The 15664-nt window shown below is 45.8% G+C and overlaps 1 protein-coding gene across 4 annotated transcripts in view; it reads right to left on the bottom strand.

The window, feature by feature from the left end:
* Positions 1-6: 6 nt before the first annotated feature.
* LHFPL2 (LHFPL tetraspan subfamily member 2) overlaps positions 7-15664 on the bottom strand; it is a 164755-nt gene continuing 149097 nt past the window's right edge. For all 4 annotated transcript variants that reach the window (XM_006143526.3, XM_027769960.1, XM_006143527.2 and 1 more), the window contains one exon: positions 7-833. In XM_006143526.3, the coding sequence (XP_006143588.1) occupies positions 577-833 (257 nt within the window). In that variant the 3' untranslated portion in view covers positions 7-576. The remainder of the gene's footprint in view (positions 834-15664) is intronic.

Genomic DNA, 15664 nt, shown 5'->3' with positions numbered 1-15664 from the left:
CACTCTTCCTGCCAACCCCTCCGGCCAGCTGAGCACAAGACAGCTTCTTGCCATGTGTGCCCTTCCACACGTGTTCTGTCCTCAGGAAGGCTGTGGTCTTCTCTGCAACTGAGACAACTAGAGAGAACTAAGAGCAAAACAGAAACACCAACCCCACACCTCACCCTGAGGCAGAGCTGCTCACAGACTGGCAGCCATGGGGCAGAAATGCTCAGGACAGCCTGCGGATCTGGCTAACAGTCTCTTCTGTTCCCAGAGAAATGGCTGCGTAGCGTTTTAGATCATTCTCCTTCATTGAGCCCTGGGGGAGATGGAGTCAGACAGAGCTGGGCGACTTCATGTCAGGGTTTGCACACTGTTTTCACGTTCCGTCCCCTGTAGTTTGCACCGTGGTCCTCACGTCCAGTAACTTTGCTTGGCAGCATGCTGCCGCTCATTGGTCCCGTGAAGGCCTGGGGCGGTGGAATGTGGCTTCGGTAGGTAAAGGCTAGTTCTCCACTAGATTCAAATCATGAAACTGGAGGTGGATTATTTCACAAGATTGCTCAAGAAAATGGCATTAGTGTCTGTTCCAAACTAAAGGAGGCAGATAAGGTTTTTTCCCTCTTCGATTTCTTCTTGTACTTTGTCACTGGAGGTTGCGATCTCTGCTTGGGCAGAGAAGACAGCGCAGATGAAGGTGAGGACGGTGCCACCGATGGCGGTGTAGAAGGCCCAGCCCAAGGCGCAGTCTCCAGGTTTATAGGCAGATGCATAATGTCCACAGTAGTCTATGGCCTTCTGACAGCCCCAGCCAGCAGGGTACAGTATCAAACCGAGGATAAGGAATAGGCCTGCAGGACGGAAGAGAGACAGGTGACGCTGTGCACAATATCATGTACCTGGAGGGTCTCCGGTCACTGCTGCTTAGCTTGCCTGCCTGCTTTGGGCAATGCCATCTGCTCTGCTGTACACAGCGTTAGGGACTGCTTCATGCAAGTAACTGACCTGCTCAAGACGTGCCACTCCTTTAGAAATATTTCCAGCTACTGCCATATATGCCGGAATGTGAACCCACTAATAATTAATCTTCTAGAGAAGTAAATTAACTTAGTACTTCCCACAGGGCGCTTACCGCAGTGAGCATTTCCCTTTTGGTCTAAGGGACCTGTTGACAAACTAAGGCCCTCAAGCCAATTGTAGCCTTATAAATGAAGTTTTATAAGAACACAGCCATGGCCATTCATTTAGCCACTGCTATGACTGCTACAGACCACATGGCCTGCAAAACCAAAAATATTTACTGTCTGGCTTTTTGTAGAAAAGAGTTTGCCCACTCCCAGCCCAAGAGAATCCACACAGAACCTTTAGAGCCTTCAGCAGACTCCTCTATAATTGTAGGGGAAGGCAAGGAGTGTCTCTATAAAATGTTCATGAAAATGTATATTATGCTTTTGGCCAGAACCGCCATCTCCCAGTAATTAACCAAAATGACCAACACAAAGAGAAAGAGGAGAGGCACCCGATACATGTTCTCTAGGCCTTTTAGAAAACATGGAGTTGTTCCTTTGGCTACATATATGCGAATCTACAAGAAAGGTGATATTGTAGACATTAAGGGAATGGGTACTGTTCAAAAAGGAATGCCCCACAAATGTTACCATGGCAAAACTGGAAGAGTCTACAGTGTTACCCACCAAGCTGTTGGCATTGTTGTGAACAAACAAGTTAAGGGCAAGATTCTTGCCAAGAGAATCAATGTGCGTATTGAGTATATTAAGCATTCTAAGAGCAGAGATAGCTTCCTAAAACGGGTGAAGGAAAATGACCAGAAAAAGAAAGAAGCCAAAGAGAAAGGTACCTGGGTTCAACTAAAGCGCCAGCCTGCTCCACCCAGAGCAGCACACTTTGTGAGAACCAATGGAAATGAGCCTGAGCTACTAGAACCTATTCCCTATGAATTCATGGCATGATGGGTGTTAAAAATAAACTAAACTATGGTCTATAAAAAAACAAAAACAAAAACAAAAACAAAACAAAACAAAATGATGTGTATTATGAAAAAAAGGATGCATGGATTTCAAAATTTTTGTGTCAAAATAAACACATACTTTAATTCCAAGTTTCCATGAACTTTTTAAAGTCCCCTTTTCTATGATCACAAGCAGGTTAAATTTTGCCAGTTAAGAATAAGCAGATCAGCTTATTTTTGAGGGTATACTTGAAAGGTTTAATAATTTGAGGACATAGAAGACACTAGGCTATAGGTGAATAACTTTGAAAAAATAAACTATCCTCCTTATGAACAGGTACTTAGCTGGAGAGATCTAACATGATTGAACCAACACTTGAATCTTTCTATTCCTCTTTTTTTTCTCTCCCTTTCTTTGTCAGGAGGCCCATGTGCTCACCAGTGAGGCAGGGAGAGAAAGCACCCACCAATGGGGCATGCTCACATTACAATCCCTTCTCGTCCATTTCTCCCCTCTGTCAGGTTTTAGACACATGCCTGGCATGTTTTTCACACTGGACATGAATGCACACGTCTGGCATGTTTTTCAAGCCTCTATGTAGAGGATTTGAACTTTGTGATCAGCCATGTGGGATCTGGGCACCTGAACCACCTGGTCATGGAGCCAGTCCACAATTCTTTTTTTTTTTTTTTTGAGAGGTTTTTGCTATAGGGCGCGTGCGCTTGCCAGACAGACAGAGCGAGACATAGAGACAGAAAGCGAGAAGTCACCCCCCAGGGGGGATGGTCACGCTGCAAGCCCTTCTCCTCCATTCTCCTCTCGGGATCTTGGGCACGCACGCACACGCGCCCGGTGTGAGTTTTAAGCCACCGGGTCCGGGACGCGAACCGCGGTCGACTACGTGGGAGTCCAGCGACATAGCCATTACGCTAACTGCTGGTTCCCAGTCCACAATTCTTAAATATTTCTGAGGTGCGTGAGAAATCCTGATCAGTCCTGCTTGTATCCCACCTTGTGTCCTCGAAAGGCACACCCCGAGGTATGAATGACACCTTGACAGCGTCACCCTCCAGGTCCTAAGCTGTATCCCAGGGCCTCGTCTTTTTTTTTTTTTTTTTTGACTTTTTTTTTTTTTTTTTTTTTTTTTTGGAGAGATTTTCACTGTAGGGCGCGTGCGCTCGCCAGACAGACAGAGAGAGACATAGAGACAGAAAGCGAGAAATCACCCCCCAGGGGGGATGGTCACGCCGCAATCCCTTCTCCTCCATTCTCCTCTCGGGATCTTGGGCACGCACGCACACGCGCCCAGCGTGAGTTTTAAGCCACCGGGTCCGGGACACGAACCGCGGTCGACTACGTGGGAGTCCAGTGACATAGCCATTATGCTAACTGCTGGTTCCCCCAGGGCCTCGCCTTAAGCACCACTGCTGCAGGTGCAGTGCCCACCTGCTCAGGACTCGAAGGCACTGCTGCGTGCCTGCAGTCTGTGCTGAGCGCAGACCCAAACAAGGCAGCCTTCACTGCCGTGCTCTCTGAAAAACCAAGGGTTCCTATTGTGTGGTTCCAATTCAACAGCAATACACATTTTGTATTATATGTGGCATGAATATATTTTAATATATTAGGGATGGGGGCGTCGGATTTGCCATCACATACCAGCTCTGCTGCTCTATGCAGGTGCTGGCTGTTTGTAGAACACATGAAATCTCTTATTTGGCTTTGTCAGATCCTTTGGGGAAGTAGATTTAAAATATAATCCTTATTATTATTATAATTGCCAGAGGTCACATGGGCTCACCAGAGAGAGACAGAGAAAGGGAGAAAGCACCCCCACAAACGAGGTGTGGTCACGCCACATTCCCTTCTCCATTTCCTTTTTTTTGGGGGGAGGGTGTTGCGGGAGCAGGTGCACACGCCAGTGAGAGACAGAGAGAGAGAAAGTGAGAAACCACTACCCAGGGAGGATGGCCGCTCCACAGTCCCCTCTCTGACACTATCCTCTCAGGATCCTGGGTATGCATGCACATGCACCTGTTGTGATTCCCAAGCTACCAGGTCAGGGACTCGAACCCTGAAGTTGGCCATGTGGACTCCAGCACCTCAACCTTCTCACCACCTGCTGGTCCTCTCCTCCATTTCTTTATCCTGTTGAGATTTTGGTCGCACATGCACATGTGCATGGAGTGATTTTCAAGCCACCAGGGCCGTGTGGGGTCTGTGGGATCTAGCTCCCTTAACCACAGGCCATGGGGCTGGCCAATCAGTATTTTAATAGCATCAGACATTTTCCCGGCATGTTGAGATCATCCAAGAACATTTAGGTGTCTCCTTTCCTAAAAGTTCAAGTGTGATTCCTGAGGTGCTTCAGCCCATCCTAAAATCTTGCAACTGCTACTGGCTCAATCAGTTTGTGAATGAAGACACCAGAGAGGCCCATCACATAAAGGTGTCATGTTCAGGAACTTGTCAAAGCCTCAACTGGAATATTTATAAGGCCACAGTAAAGTCCACGTGGGAGGATAATAAGTGGGCTGTGGGACACTTGCCTAATGGGTGTGACATTTGCAGAAAGCACACAGTCCCACCTGGGCGGCCAGCCTAGATAAATGCAACAGTGCTTTATCCAGTTCTCAATGGGCCAGGGATGGGCAGTTGCCACTGTCCTTCCTGGCCCAACTAGTGGACCTCTGGTCCCAATGGTCACCAGTTTCATTAACATAGTCCATGCCACGAAAATGTAAGGGCAGTGTCTGACCAAGATAAGCAAAACAGTGGGCCTTCTGGTAAGCCAAAAGTATTTTTAAAAACTCACACATACCATGTCTCTGGGTATTTAGATAAAACCTCTCTACACCAAAGGAATTCCAGAGAGTTCAGTTACTGCCCCACCCCATCACGCCTTGCTTAGTCCTCCCTTCTGAGTCCCAGAGCAGGAAGTGGAGCCATCCATCCGAGCTCTCTGCACTGTTCTCAGGCCCAGGGCAGCTCCTGAGCAGCCCAGGCAGGGGTTCCTGGGCCCTCACCAGCAGCCCTCAGGTGCAGGCTTCAACAGCAATCATAGGAAACTGTCATGGCTGACAACTTTTCCTACAAAAAAATGGCCATTTCATATGGTTCAACCTAGTATTTCACTTAGTAATCTTGATTATTCTCCATCTCCATCCTAGACTTTGAGCTCCATGAGGAAAGGGATCCCCCCATCCTCAAGAAAATTATTATTATTATTATTATTTTCTACAGGGCACGTGTGCTCACTGGAGAGACAGAGTGAGACAGAGAGAAAGAGACAGAGAGACAGAAAGCGAGAAATCACCCCTCAGGAGGGATGGATGGCCATGCCGTAATCCCTTCTCTTCCATTCTCTTCTCAGGATCTTAGGTACACATGCACATGTGCCTGACTTGGGTTTTAAGCCACTGGGTCTGGGACTTGTACTTTGGTCAACTACGTGGGAGTCCAGTGACATAACCATTACACCATCTGCTGGTCCTCAGGATGGGTATTTTTGTGTATTTGGATTACTACTGGAAAGTCAATGCTTAGAATAACACCTGTTGCACAGCAGGCCCTTAATGAAACTTCACTGAATGTCAGTACAATTTGCTTTGTAATAAAATGTTCCTAACCCATAGGAGAAAACAGTGAACGCTGTGGTTATAAGCTAGCTTGTGCCACGAAAATCAATGACCTCTTAAATGGGATGTCAGACAAAAGACAAGAGAATCCAGTAAAACTTACCAAGTTTGCAGCAAACTTGGCATGGCTTGTCTGGTCCTGGCCTGAAGTGCGCTCAGGGACTATCAGTGGGGCTGTGGGTTATGTGCAGAAGCCATCTGGAAGGTGATGTGTGCACGGGCTGTGTTTCACATCACGCCAAGCCAGCAGTGGTCTGCTTGGCCTCTGCAGCTACTGAAAAGGCAGTCCTTGAAGTTAGGGCAGCCTCTAGGAGTCTCGGGGGCCCTGCCATCAGCTCACCTTTCTGCGCTGTCCCTGAAGGGCTGTGCTGTGTCAGGAAATAGAGAAAATAAGGAACTAGGCCTATGGGCATGCACACTCTCTGGCTGGCATCTTTCTGGTATCTGGCTGAGCTGTGGGGGCTTAGCTGGGAGGAGGAGGAAATGCAGGGAGAGTGATGCTGGCCTGTGACCAAAGAAAACAGAGCCACCACTGAAAGAAACCCTAAGCAGCTGTGCCTGTAACCTCTGCGGTGGCTTGAATAGACAGGATGGTGCTCTCAAAGACAATCTTTTATTACCTTAAAAGACATCTTTCATCCTTGCCCCTCTCCCTACCTGCCCCCCAGTTCATTGTATCATGAAGGTTAGAAGATCGGGACCAGCAGATGGTGTAATGGCAACGTCACTGGACTCCTATGTAGTCGACTGCAGTTGAAGTCCTGGACCCAGCAGCTTGAAACTCATGCTGGGCGCATGTGTATACGTGCCCACAATCCCAGGAGAAGGGACTGTGTTGTGGCCATCCACCCTGGCAGTGATTTGTTGCTTTCCGTCTCTGGTGAGCTCACATGCCCTTTAGCAAAAATCTCTCTCTCAAAAAAAAAAAAAAAAAAAAGACGCTAGAAGATGCCAGCTTGACCCTGGCTTAGACTCTGGGCCCAGGGCAGCTTCTGAGCAGTCTAAGCAGAGTAACAGGGAGGGAGAGAATCCTGGTGGATGACTCACCTTGGTCTGTAAAAGAAGTAACCGCAAAGAAACTGAAAGTCACTTGGACTGTCCTCTAGATGCCACCTCAAGTGAGACAGCCTCGACATCCCCACCGATGGCCCCACATAGTGCTGGCCCCCTCACAATCAGCTGGGCACCAGCTGTCCTGTGGCAGTGCCCGTCACGTCCTGCTGCTATTTCCAACATGTTTTCTCCTCAGCCCAGGCAGGGGCTCCTGGGCCCTCACCAGCCCTCAGGTGCAGGCTTCAACAGCAATCATAGGAAACTGTCATGGCTGACAACTTTTCCAACAAAAATGGCCATTTCATATGGTTCAACCTAGTATTTCACTTAGTAATCTTGATTATTCTCCATCTCCATCCTAGACTTTGAGCTCCATGAGGAAAGGGATCCCCCACCCCAAAAAAAAAAAAAAAAAAAAAAAAAAAAACCCCCAAAAAAATTTTTTTTTTTTTTTTTTTTTTGCTACAGGGCACGTGTGCTCACCGGAGAGACAGAGTGAGACAGAGAGAAAGAGACAGAGAGACAGAAAGCGAGAATCACCCCTCAGGGGGGATGGCCATGCCGTAATCCCTTCTCTTTTTTAAAATCTTTTTAAAGTTTTAAAATTTATGTTTATTTTTTAAAGAATTATTTAATTGGGACCAGCAGTTAGTGTAATGGCTATGTCGCTGGACTCCCATGTAGTCGACTGCTGTTTGAGTCCTGGACCCAGTGGCTTAAACTCATGCCGGGCGCATGTGCGTGTGTGCCCAAGATCCTGAGAGGAGAATGGAGGAGAAGGGATTGCGGCGTGGCCATCCCCCCGGGGGGTGATTTCTCACTTTCTGTCTCTCTGTCTCTCTCTATCTTTCTGGCGAGCACAAGGGCCCTATAGCAAAAACCTCTCCCCCCCCCAAAAAAAAAGAATTGTTTAATTTTATTTATTTTTATTATTTTCTAATGTGCTACAGGGCACGCACACGAGAGAGAGAGAGAGAGCAAGCTGCCAGGTCCGGGACTCACACTGTGGTCAACCACATAGGACTCTAGCACCTTTCCCACCACACTACCGCTGGCCCCCCTCCCAGCAGTTTTATCTACCTGTGCAGAAGTTTTCAGTGTCTTTGGAGAAGCTCAACATGAGATATGGGCTTAGCTCAAATAATGACATTGCAGGCTCCATGAGGGTAGGAACAGTGTCCTGTCACTGTGTTCCCAGTGCCTAAACCACAGAAGGTGCTAAAAAAATGAGTGGAACATGCCGTGAAGAGTAAAGTCATAGACCTGCTCTCTTATCAACATTCAGCACTGGCTGTACCAGACTAGCCGCAAAATTCTGTGTAAGGTAATTAATCCTGCCCTGGAATCAAATCACGGGATACCAAGTCTCATACAGAGAAAGGCGATTTGTCCTACTGGAGAGGTGAGCATTCTGGCTGGTCCCCGCCCTGCTGAGCAACCACCTGAACGCTTGGATACCACACCCCTACTTCCTCTGCATACAGGCTTCTGGACTACACATTAAAGACCACCTAGATTGCAGTAGTCAAAGAAATTTTCTTAAGGACAAGAAGGCCATCCAATACTGCTACCAGTAACCTGCAGAGAGGCCACCAAAAAGGGAGGCTTCCTGCTTCCCCCAGGCGTCATCTCCAAGCTCACTCTGAAGCTAGGAACCATCCTGGCATGTCTGCGGAGTGCGTTCACAGCAGACAACTGACAACAGGCTTAGAGGATCTTTGGATAAATTCAGGCTACGGTTAGATAATCCCTGTAGAGTGTCCATCGAGTGCACTTCACATGCCTGTCCCTATGCCAGGTGCAGTACTGTGGCCACACAAGGTTACAGGAGTGGGACGTCATGGGATCCCATAGGCCTGAAACACTTTCAGGCCAGTGATACTCAAGAATTTGGTCACAATACACAGGTCACCGTTACTTGACCAAGGGGGTCTCGGTCATGCTGACCTCTTGGGCATCCACCTGGAAATACTCCCCTCATTCCAGTTCAGACGTCACCTCTATGTGAAGCGTGTCACCCCTTCCCACTACAGCTAGTCTCTCTGTACTCCCACCATTCTATGGACTCCTCTTCAGCTTTTTATGACCTTGTGCTATTTTTACACATCGACTCAACATCTACTTCCTGAATCACCTACTTAGTGAGTGTTACTCAGTCCTGAAGAAGCAGCAGTGCCCTCGTGGAACCTGCAGTCCTTGAGGACAGGAATACTTTGGTATCTCCCGTCCCTGACACATTCCGGATACTTGTTATTAGATTACTGACTTATCATCACTAATTCTAAGGCGACACAGCAATTTTGTCTTAACATTTACTGATTAACCTGCTGGGTGAATTACAGTTCGCCTAGGGTAACCCAGGTCAAGAGGTGAAATTATTTCTGGCTCTCACCAGCCACTGACTCATTCTGGAGCACAGCAGGAGGCCTCTGACTACACACCTACTTTTTTTCTGGGGAATCACCCAGTGTGGTTTATGCCTCTTGGATTTGACCTGTGATTCAGTGGTTGGGGCTATAGATCTAGCTAAGCCTGAGCCCCAGTCTCCGTTGACTCAGCTCAGTTCACTACAGCCTAACGCCAAGAGGTTGCCTTGTTGCCACCACCCGGCCACACTTCTGGTCCCTCGCCCTTGGTGACAACCTAACTGAAGCCAGACAAGCCAGGCAAGCAACTGGTTACCTGTATCCCATCCCATTCAGGGACACAGCTCAGAGAGGATTTCCAGACTAATTAGGTGGGCTAGCTTCAACCACCACCTTCAACAAGCACTGAGTTTTCTAGATTAAAGGAAAACTAGGGCAAGACAGCTATTCTCTCATGAGTTGTAGACACCTGTGGTTTCTGGCTCCAGACAGAAGCCTCACTGGCTTTCCTTCTCCATACCCCTGCTGGTCTTACCTTTTCAGTCTCTGCACTGAAAGGCCCAGGGTTGACCCTTACTCCTCCTCCCGATCTAGTCCCTTCATACTGATCACACTTGGGCTCACAACTAGCTACCACGTCATAGTGCCATCTCTTGAGATTTTCTCTCCACTTTGAGCCAAATGTGCATATCCAACAGTGCACTTGCCTCCACTTAGATGTCCGACAGGGTACTTGACAATGATGTGCAAATCTGGACTCGATCTCCATTCCCCTCTTCAAATCCCGTTCTCCGCCCTGGTGACTTCATCTCAGTAAAAGGGAGTTTGGTTCTTGTAACCTGCTCAGGTCCCAAACCTTGACATCATCTGTAATTCCTTTCTTTCTCATAAAGTCCACAATTATCTATCAGCAGGGACTTTGTTCTGTTCCCTTTGCCCAGAATGTTCTTTTTCCTCATTACCCACATGGCTAACTTGTTCATCTAATTCAGGGCTTTGGCTGAATTTCTTCTTCCAGTGACTAGTCCTGTGACTTCCGCATTGAAGACAATGTACCTCAGCCCCCTCTAGTCCAGCATACCTTGTCTCTCTTACGCCCACCCCCAGCACACCCAGCACCTTTCACGTACCAATGGTTTACCTATTTTACCGTCTGTCCCCACCGGCTTGAAGGTAAACTCCATGCTCCATGAGGATGGGGAACTTTGTGCAGTTTGTTCTTTGTGGGTCCCAATTCCCAAGAACAATGTCTGACAGGTAATATGTGCTTATGAAATATTTGCTGATTGACTAGGGGAATGAAAAGGTAGGGTGACTGATGTGATTATATTACATTTTGCCACTGTGAAAAGTTCTTCCCAAGTTTCTGAAATGGTTGGAGGGAAAATTGCAGTTGATACCATGAATCCCAGGTAATTTCGGCTCACAGAAACCAGTCACACTTCTATTGCTGAAACACTTGCAGAATCCAGACCCGGGGAGTGGCCTTTACTAAACTGTCTGCACTGAAAAGTTCCTTCCCCAAAATGGTTGGTTTTTGGAAGGTCACACAGGAAAAGCTAACAAATTCATTACATGTAATTAGTTTTTGGTTATCTAGAGACCAGCAGTAGTTTAGCCACAAAACTTTAAAATTATTTCCAACTATACCTGGCTACAGTGAGCACAGCTGGAAAGACAGGCCATGGCAGACTGTGGGAGGTGGCCGGGGCACCAGCTGGAGGGAAGCTGGCGTAGTTGTGCAGGGATAAGCCTGGAGCAGGATGAGATTTGACAGGTGAGAGGAGATGAGAGGGTACGAGGAGAATGAGTAACGGGGTGGACCATGGCCACATGCAGACAAGGCAGGGTGGTATTTATTAGAAACAGTGCAGAGCACAGAGAGACCAACAGTGAAGGTGCCAGCACTAAGGGCAGAGGAGGTGACTGAGTAGCAGCCCAGGAAACTGCCCACTCCTGCTGGCAGTCAGGAGGACAGATCGACCTCCAGTGGTGGTGGAGGAGATAACGTTTTTTGTTTCTAGTGGAGGAACAACATGCTTAGTTATTTAACTCTAAGTCTGGGGCCCTCTTTCTCACGTAGAGAGTGACAGACAACATCCCTCTGCGTGCCAGTTGACATTCATCTGTAGTTTCCCTTCCTTTTGTCTGAATTTCTGTTTTTCTCCAAGTCATCTTCCATGCTGACAGCTGGAAATCAGCTGTTTATAACTCATCGACTGTTGTTAGGTAGGGACATGTTCCCTCTCACGATACCTAAGACAAACTGTCGGATACTCAGGCTGTACTTTGAGGAGACACCTTATTAGACCAATCCAGTTCCCTAGCCACTGAGTCTGCCATGTGCTTTCTCTTCCCAAAGATCATGGCCTGTGAGCTCCTGTGTGGGGACTTTGGAGCCACTCTGCAATAATGGAATTCAGTCACCCAGATGACACTAAATTAGGTTCCCTTTACTCCATTTTATTATACTGACATAATTTTGAAAAAAAAAATCATGGTTAAAAACTTGAAATAAAAATTGCAAAAAGGTGGTTAAACAACAATCTGGAAAACTATCCAGGACAATGAGAACAATGACAGTAAAAGACAGAAATCTTACTCTGATATGATACGCTTTTGTCTCGTCATATTATAGAATAGCGGGCCTTGGGGGCTCACATGAACTTCCATTTGATTGTGAACTTGTGACAGTGCTAAGGAGTGGCTCCTCTGTCTCTGTCCCCATCCCAAATCTACACCTAGTGCCTGTGACACAGTCCTCTACCACGCTGCTGCTGACCAACTTTGTGAGTCATTTCTGATTCCCATTTCCTTTCTAGTCTTCAATTCTTTGGAAGATCTTTCTGGAAAGGTTTCTATGGTAAAATGGTAGATTCAAAGTAAAAATGACATGGAGTTGATACTCCCCCAATTTTATACATTCATGAATGATACTTTCGAGTTGGAAATTTAGGGTAATGGTTGTAATCACGGCAGCAGCTGATGCTTACGAGTACTGTGTGTCAAGTACTGGTTAAACACTTTAAATAGAACTCAATTAGTCCTTATAGCAATCTTACAAAGTTAGTGCTATTAATACGACTTGACAGATGAGGAGACTGAGACACAGAGGGGTTAAGTAAGGTTTCGTGGCTAATCAAGTGGCAGGGCTGGGACTCAAATCCAGATGATATGACTTCAGAGTCCACTTCCTAAGCCTTTATATTAAACTACTCCTTTACTGCAGTCCGGAGACTAGCTTCCAAGATACAAGGATTGTCCCAATGAAGCGAGGAGTTAGTTATATTTGGCACAGAGCTGGGTTATTATATTCTGAAGGTTAGGGAAACATAATTAAAAACAGTAATCAAGTAAGAAAACCACAGGAGTGTTGTGAGGGGGTTATCAGGAGAAGACATATGCACCAAAATAGTCACTCACTTACTGTCAAGCCATGACCCTGCTAGCCCTATGGCAGGACCTCAGCAAGATAAAGAAGTTCCAACCACACCTTCTCTTCCATTCTAATCTGAGTCTCACTGACCTCCATAATGAATTATCAGTGGCTACCCTTGGTCAAAGCAACTTCTATTGGGTCGTCAAGAAAGCCATGATGCATGTTTGCATAGAAAAACAGAAAAAATATGTCTTGACTTTGCTGACAACCTAGTGAACAGGGTCCAGGGGGATCTGAACCATATTTATCAATAAAGTAAATATGAGTTATAACATGAATTAAGGATTTCTGCTCAATTGTTATCACTTTTGATGAAACTATCTGAGATCATTTTGTTAAGACTTTTTCAATGAAAATTTACTCCAAAGCCCAAGCGGGATCTGGCTTTAGTGACTGAAGGTTCTGAACGACTCTTTTTTTTTTTTTTTTGGAGAGATTTTCACTGTAGGGCGCGTGCGCTCACCAGACAGACGGAGAGAGACATAGAGACAGAAAGCGAGAAATCACGCTGCAATCCCTTCTCCTCCATTCTCCTCTCGGGATCTTGGGCACGCACGCACACGCGCCCGGCATGAGTTTTAAGCCACCGGGTCCGGGACACGAACCGCGGTCGACTACGTGGGAGTCCAGCGACATAGCCATTATGCTAACTGCTGGTTCCCAGGTTCTGAACGACTCTTAACGATTCTTCGGATGATAGCTCCATCAATTATTTATGCTTTAACTGTCCGGGAGGTCAGAGTCCATGTCAGAATTGAGACATCACAGCGTTTGCTAAATCCTTTACTCTTTCCAAAATACCTACAAATTTACATTGAGTCAATGCAGACTAATCAACATGTTCCTGTCAGTGAACGTATGTTTGCTGAGCCCCTACCAGGAAGCAGGCCCTGGCCTGAACAGTACAGACAACTGTGCAAAGGCCCTGTCCCCACTGTGGAGGGGCTTGCTCACATTCTAGAACAGTAGGTCCACACTTTTGGACTTCATACACTTTGCTAGAACAATAGCCAGAAAAAATTGTTAGGAGGCCAACATTCTTATTTTGCTACTACAGGGACACTGAGAATAACCTTGATCTTCTGTCATCACTTCATTAAAGAAAGCATATTTTAACACAAAAGGGTAAAGGACATAATCTAAGAATAAAAGACAGTTCTTCACGCTGAATAGGTTTAGCTCTATGACCTCTGACCATTTTGTGCTTATTATTCTTGTTCTTGCTGTGGGAACCCTGGCACACAGGGGACGAGCCCCCACTCAAACACATCAACTGCCGGTAGATGGGCCCTTCTCAGGGAAGGGGATCAAGGAGTACAGAGGGTACCATGAAAAGACAGATTTCTTTCTAAGAAGCCATTTATTTACTGTGCAAGCCATAAAGTGAAGGGGAAGGAGGCTCTGAGTTTTGGCTCCTTTGAGTCTAAAATCTGAACTTATTTTTGTTCTCGCTCTTTTTCTTTCTCTCTTTTCTTTTCTTTTCTTTTCTTTTCTTTTCTTTTCTTTTCTTTTCTTCCTTCCTTCCTTCCTTCCTTCCTTCCTTCCTTCCTTTCTTTCTTTCTTTCTTTCTTTCTTTCTTTCTTTCTTTCTTTCTTTCTTTCTTTCTTTCTTTCTTTCTTTCTTTCTTTCTTTCTTTCTTTCAAGGTTTTTGCCATAGGGTGCATGGGCTCATCAGGAAGGAAGGAGACAGAAGAAGACAGCAAAAGGGTAAAGGACATAATCTAAGAATAAAAGACAGTTCTTCACGCTGAATAGGTTTAGCTCTATGACCTCTGACCATTTTGTGCTTATTATTCTTGTTCTTGCTGTGGGAACCCTGGCACACAGGGGACGAGCCCCCACTCAAACACATCAACTGCCGGTAGATGGGCCCTTCTCAGGGAAGGGGATCAAGGAGTACAGAGGGTACCATGAAAAGACAGATTTCTTTCTAAAATTCCATTTTGTTACTGTAAAAGCCATAAAGTGAAGGGGAAGGAGGCTCTGAGTTTTGGCTCCTTTGAGTCTAAAATCTGAACTTATTTTTGTTCTCGCTCTTTTTCTTTCTCTCTTTTCTTTTCTTTTCTTTTCTTTTCTTTTCTTTTCTTCCTTCCTTCCTTCCTTCCTTCCTTCCTTCCTTCCTTTCTTTCTTTCTTTCTTTCTTTCTTTCTTTCTTTCTTTCTTTCTTTCTTTCTTTCTTTCTTTCTTTCTTTCTTTCTTTCTTTCTTTCTTTCTTTCAAGGTTTTTGCCATAGGGTGCATGGGCTCATCAGGAAGGAAGGAGACAGAGAAAGACAGCATGAGAGAAAGTAAGAAATTATCTCTCTGACCCCCACCAAGGGGATGGCCATTCCACCATGTCTTCTCTTTCATTCTCCTGGGATTTTGGACATGCATCCACACATGCCCAGCATGATTTTCAAGGTGCCATGTCTGAGCTTTGAACTGTGGTCAGCCACGTGGGAGTCCAGTGCCTTAACTACTACATACTACTACTACTTAACTACCCCATCATACCCCATTACCTCCCATTTTAAAGTTTCAAGAGTTTGTGGACAAGCTAGACTGGGCCCAAGTTTGACATATAGTAACACTGCTTCCATGGCCAGATCAAGAACTAAGATGAAACAGATTCACTGCTAATGAAAAAGAGTTTCAGTTGCTGACCACAATGACTTGACAGAGCAGATTTCATCTACATATCAGCTTAGCACATGGGGACTTCAAAAAGTCCATGGAAAAACGAAATGCAAGTATGAGTTTACTTCTGTGGAAAAAATTGGAAATTCATTTAGGATTTTTTTGTAACATACTTTTCCATGAACTTTTTAAAAACCCCATGTATCTGATCAATAGTAATAATAGAAGTTTTTAACCAACAAGATTTTCTGAGGAGAAGGAGAGAAAAAAGGAAGGAAGAAGCTGGTATTTGCTTGTGCAATCATCTTGAAAAAAATTAAAAAGCCTGTTTAATGTTTATGCCATCTCCCAGAGGTATCTAATAGGATATCCATTTTTTTCCCCATGGTAATTCTAAATTGGCAAGAAAAATACTCTCCAAGGTGGGGTGAAGAGAGGAGGGCTGAATATAAAGAGAATTACTTGGAAGACCATCGTGTATAGCTGTCATAAAAACACCTTATAACCAAGGCCTCTGGAGGAAGTTTCTGTTATCACTAATCAAAAGTAATAGCCACCAATTAAGAACGCCTGATGTCCTGCGGATGCGTAGGGAAACCAT

This window comes from Tupaia chinensis, unplaced genomic scaffold, assembly GCF_000334495.1.
Source record: "Tupaia chinensis unplaced genomic scaffold, TupChi_1.0 Scaffold000099_1, whole genome shotgun sequence".
In the NCBI taxonomy this organism is placed as follows: Eukaryota; Metazoa; Chordata; class Mammalia; order Scandentia; family Tupaiidae; genus Tupaia; species Tupaia belangeri.
The sequence above is the reverse complement of the archived record's forward strand: the minus strand, read 5'-3'. Positions and strand labels throughout refer to the sequence as shown.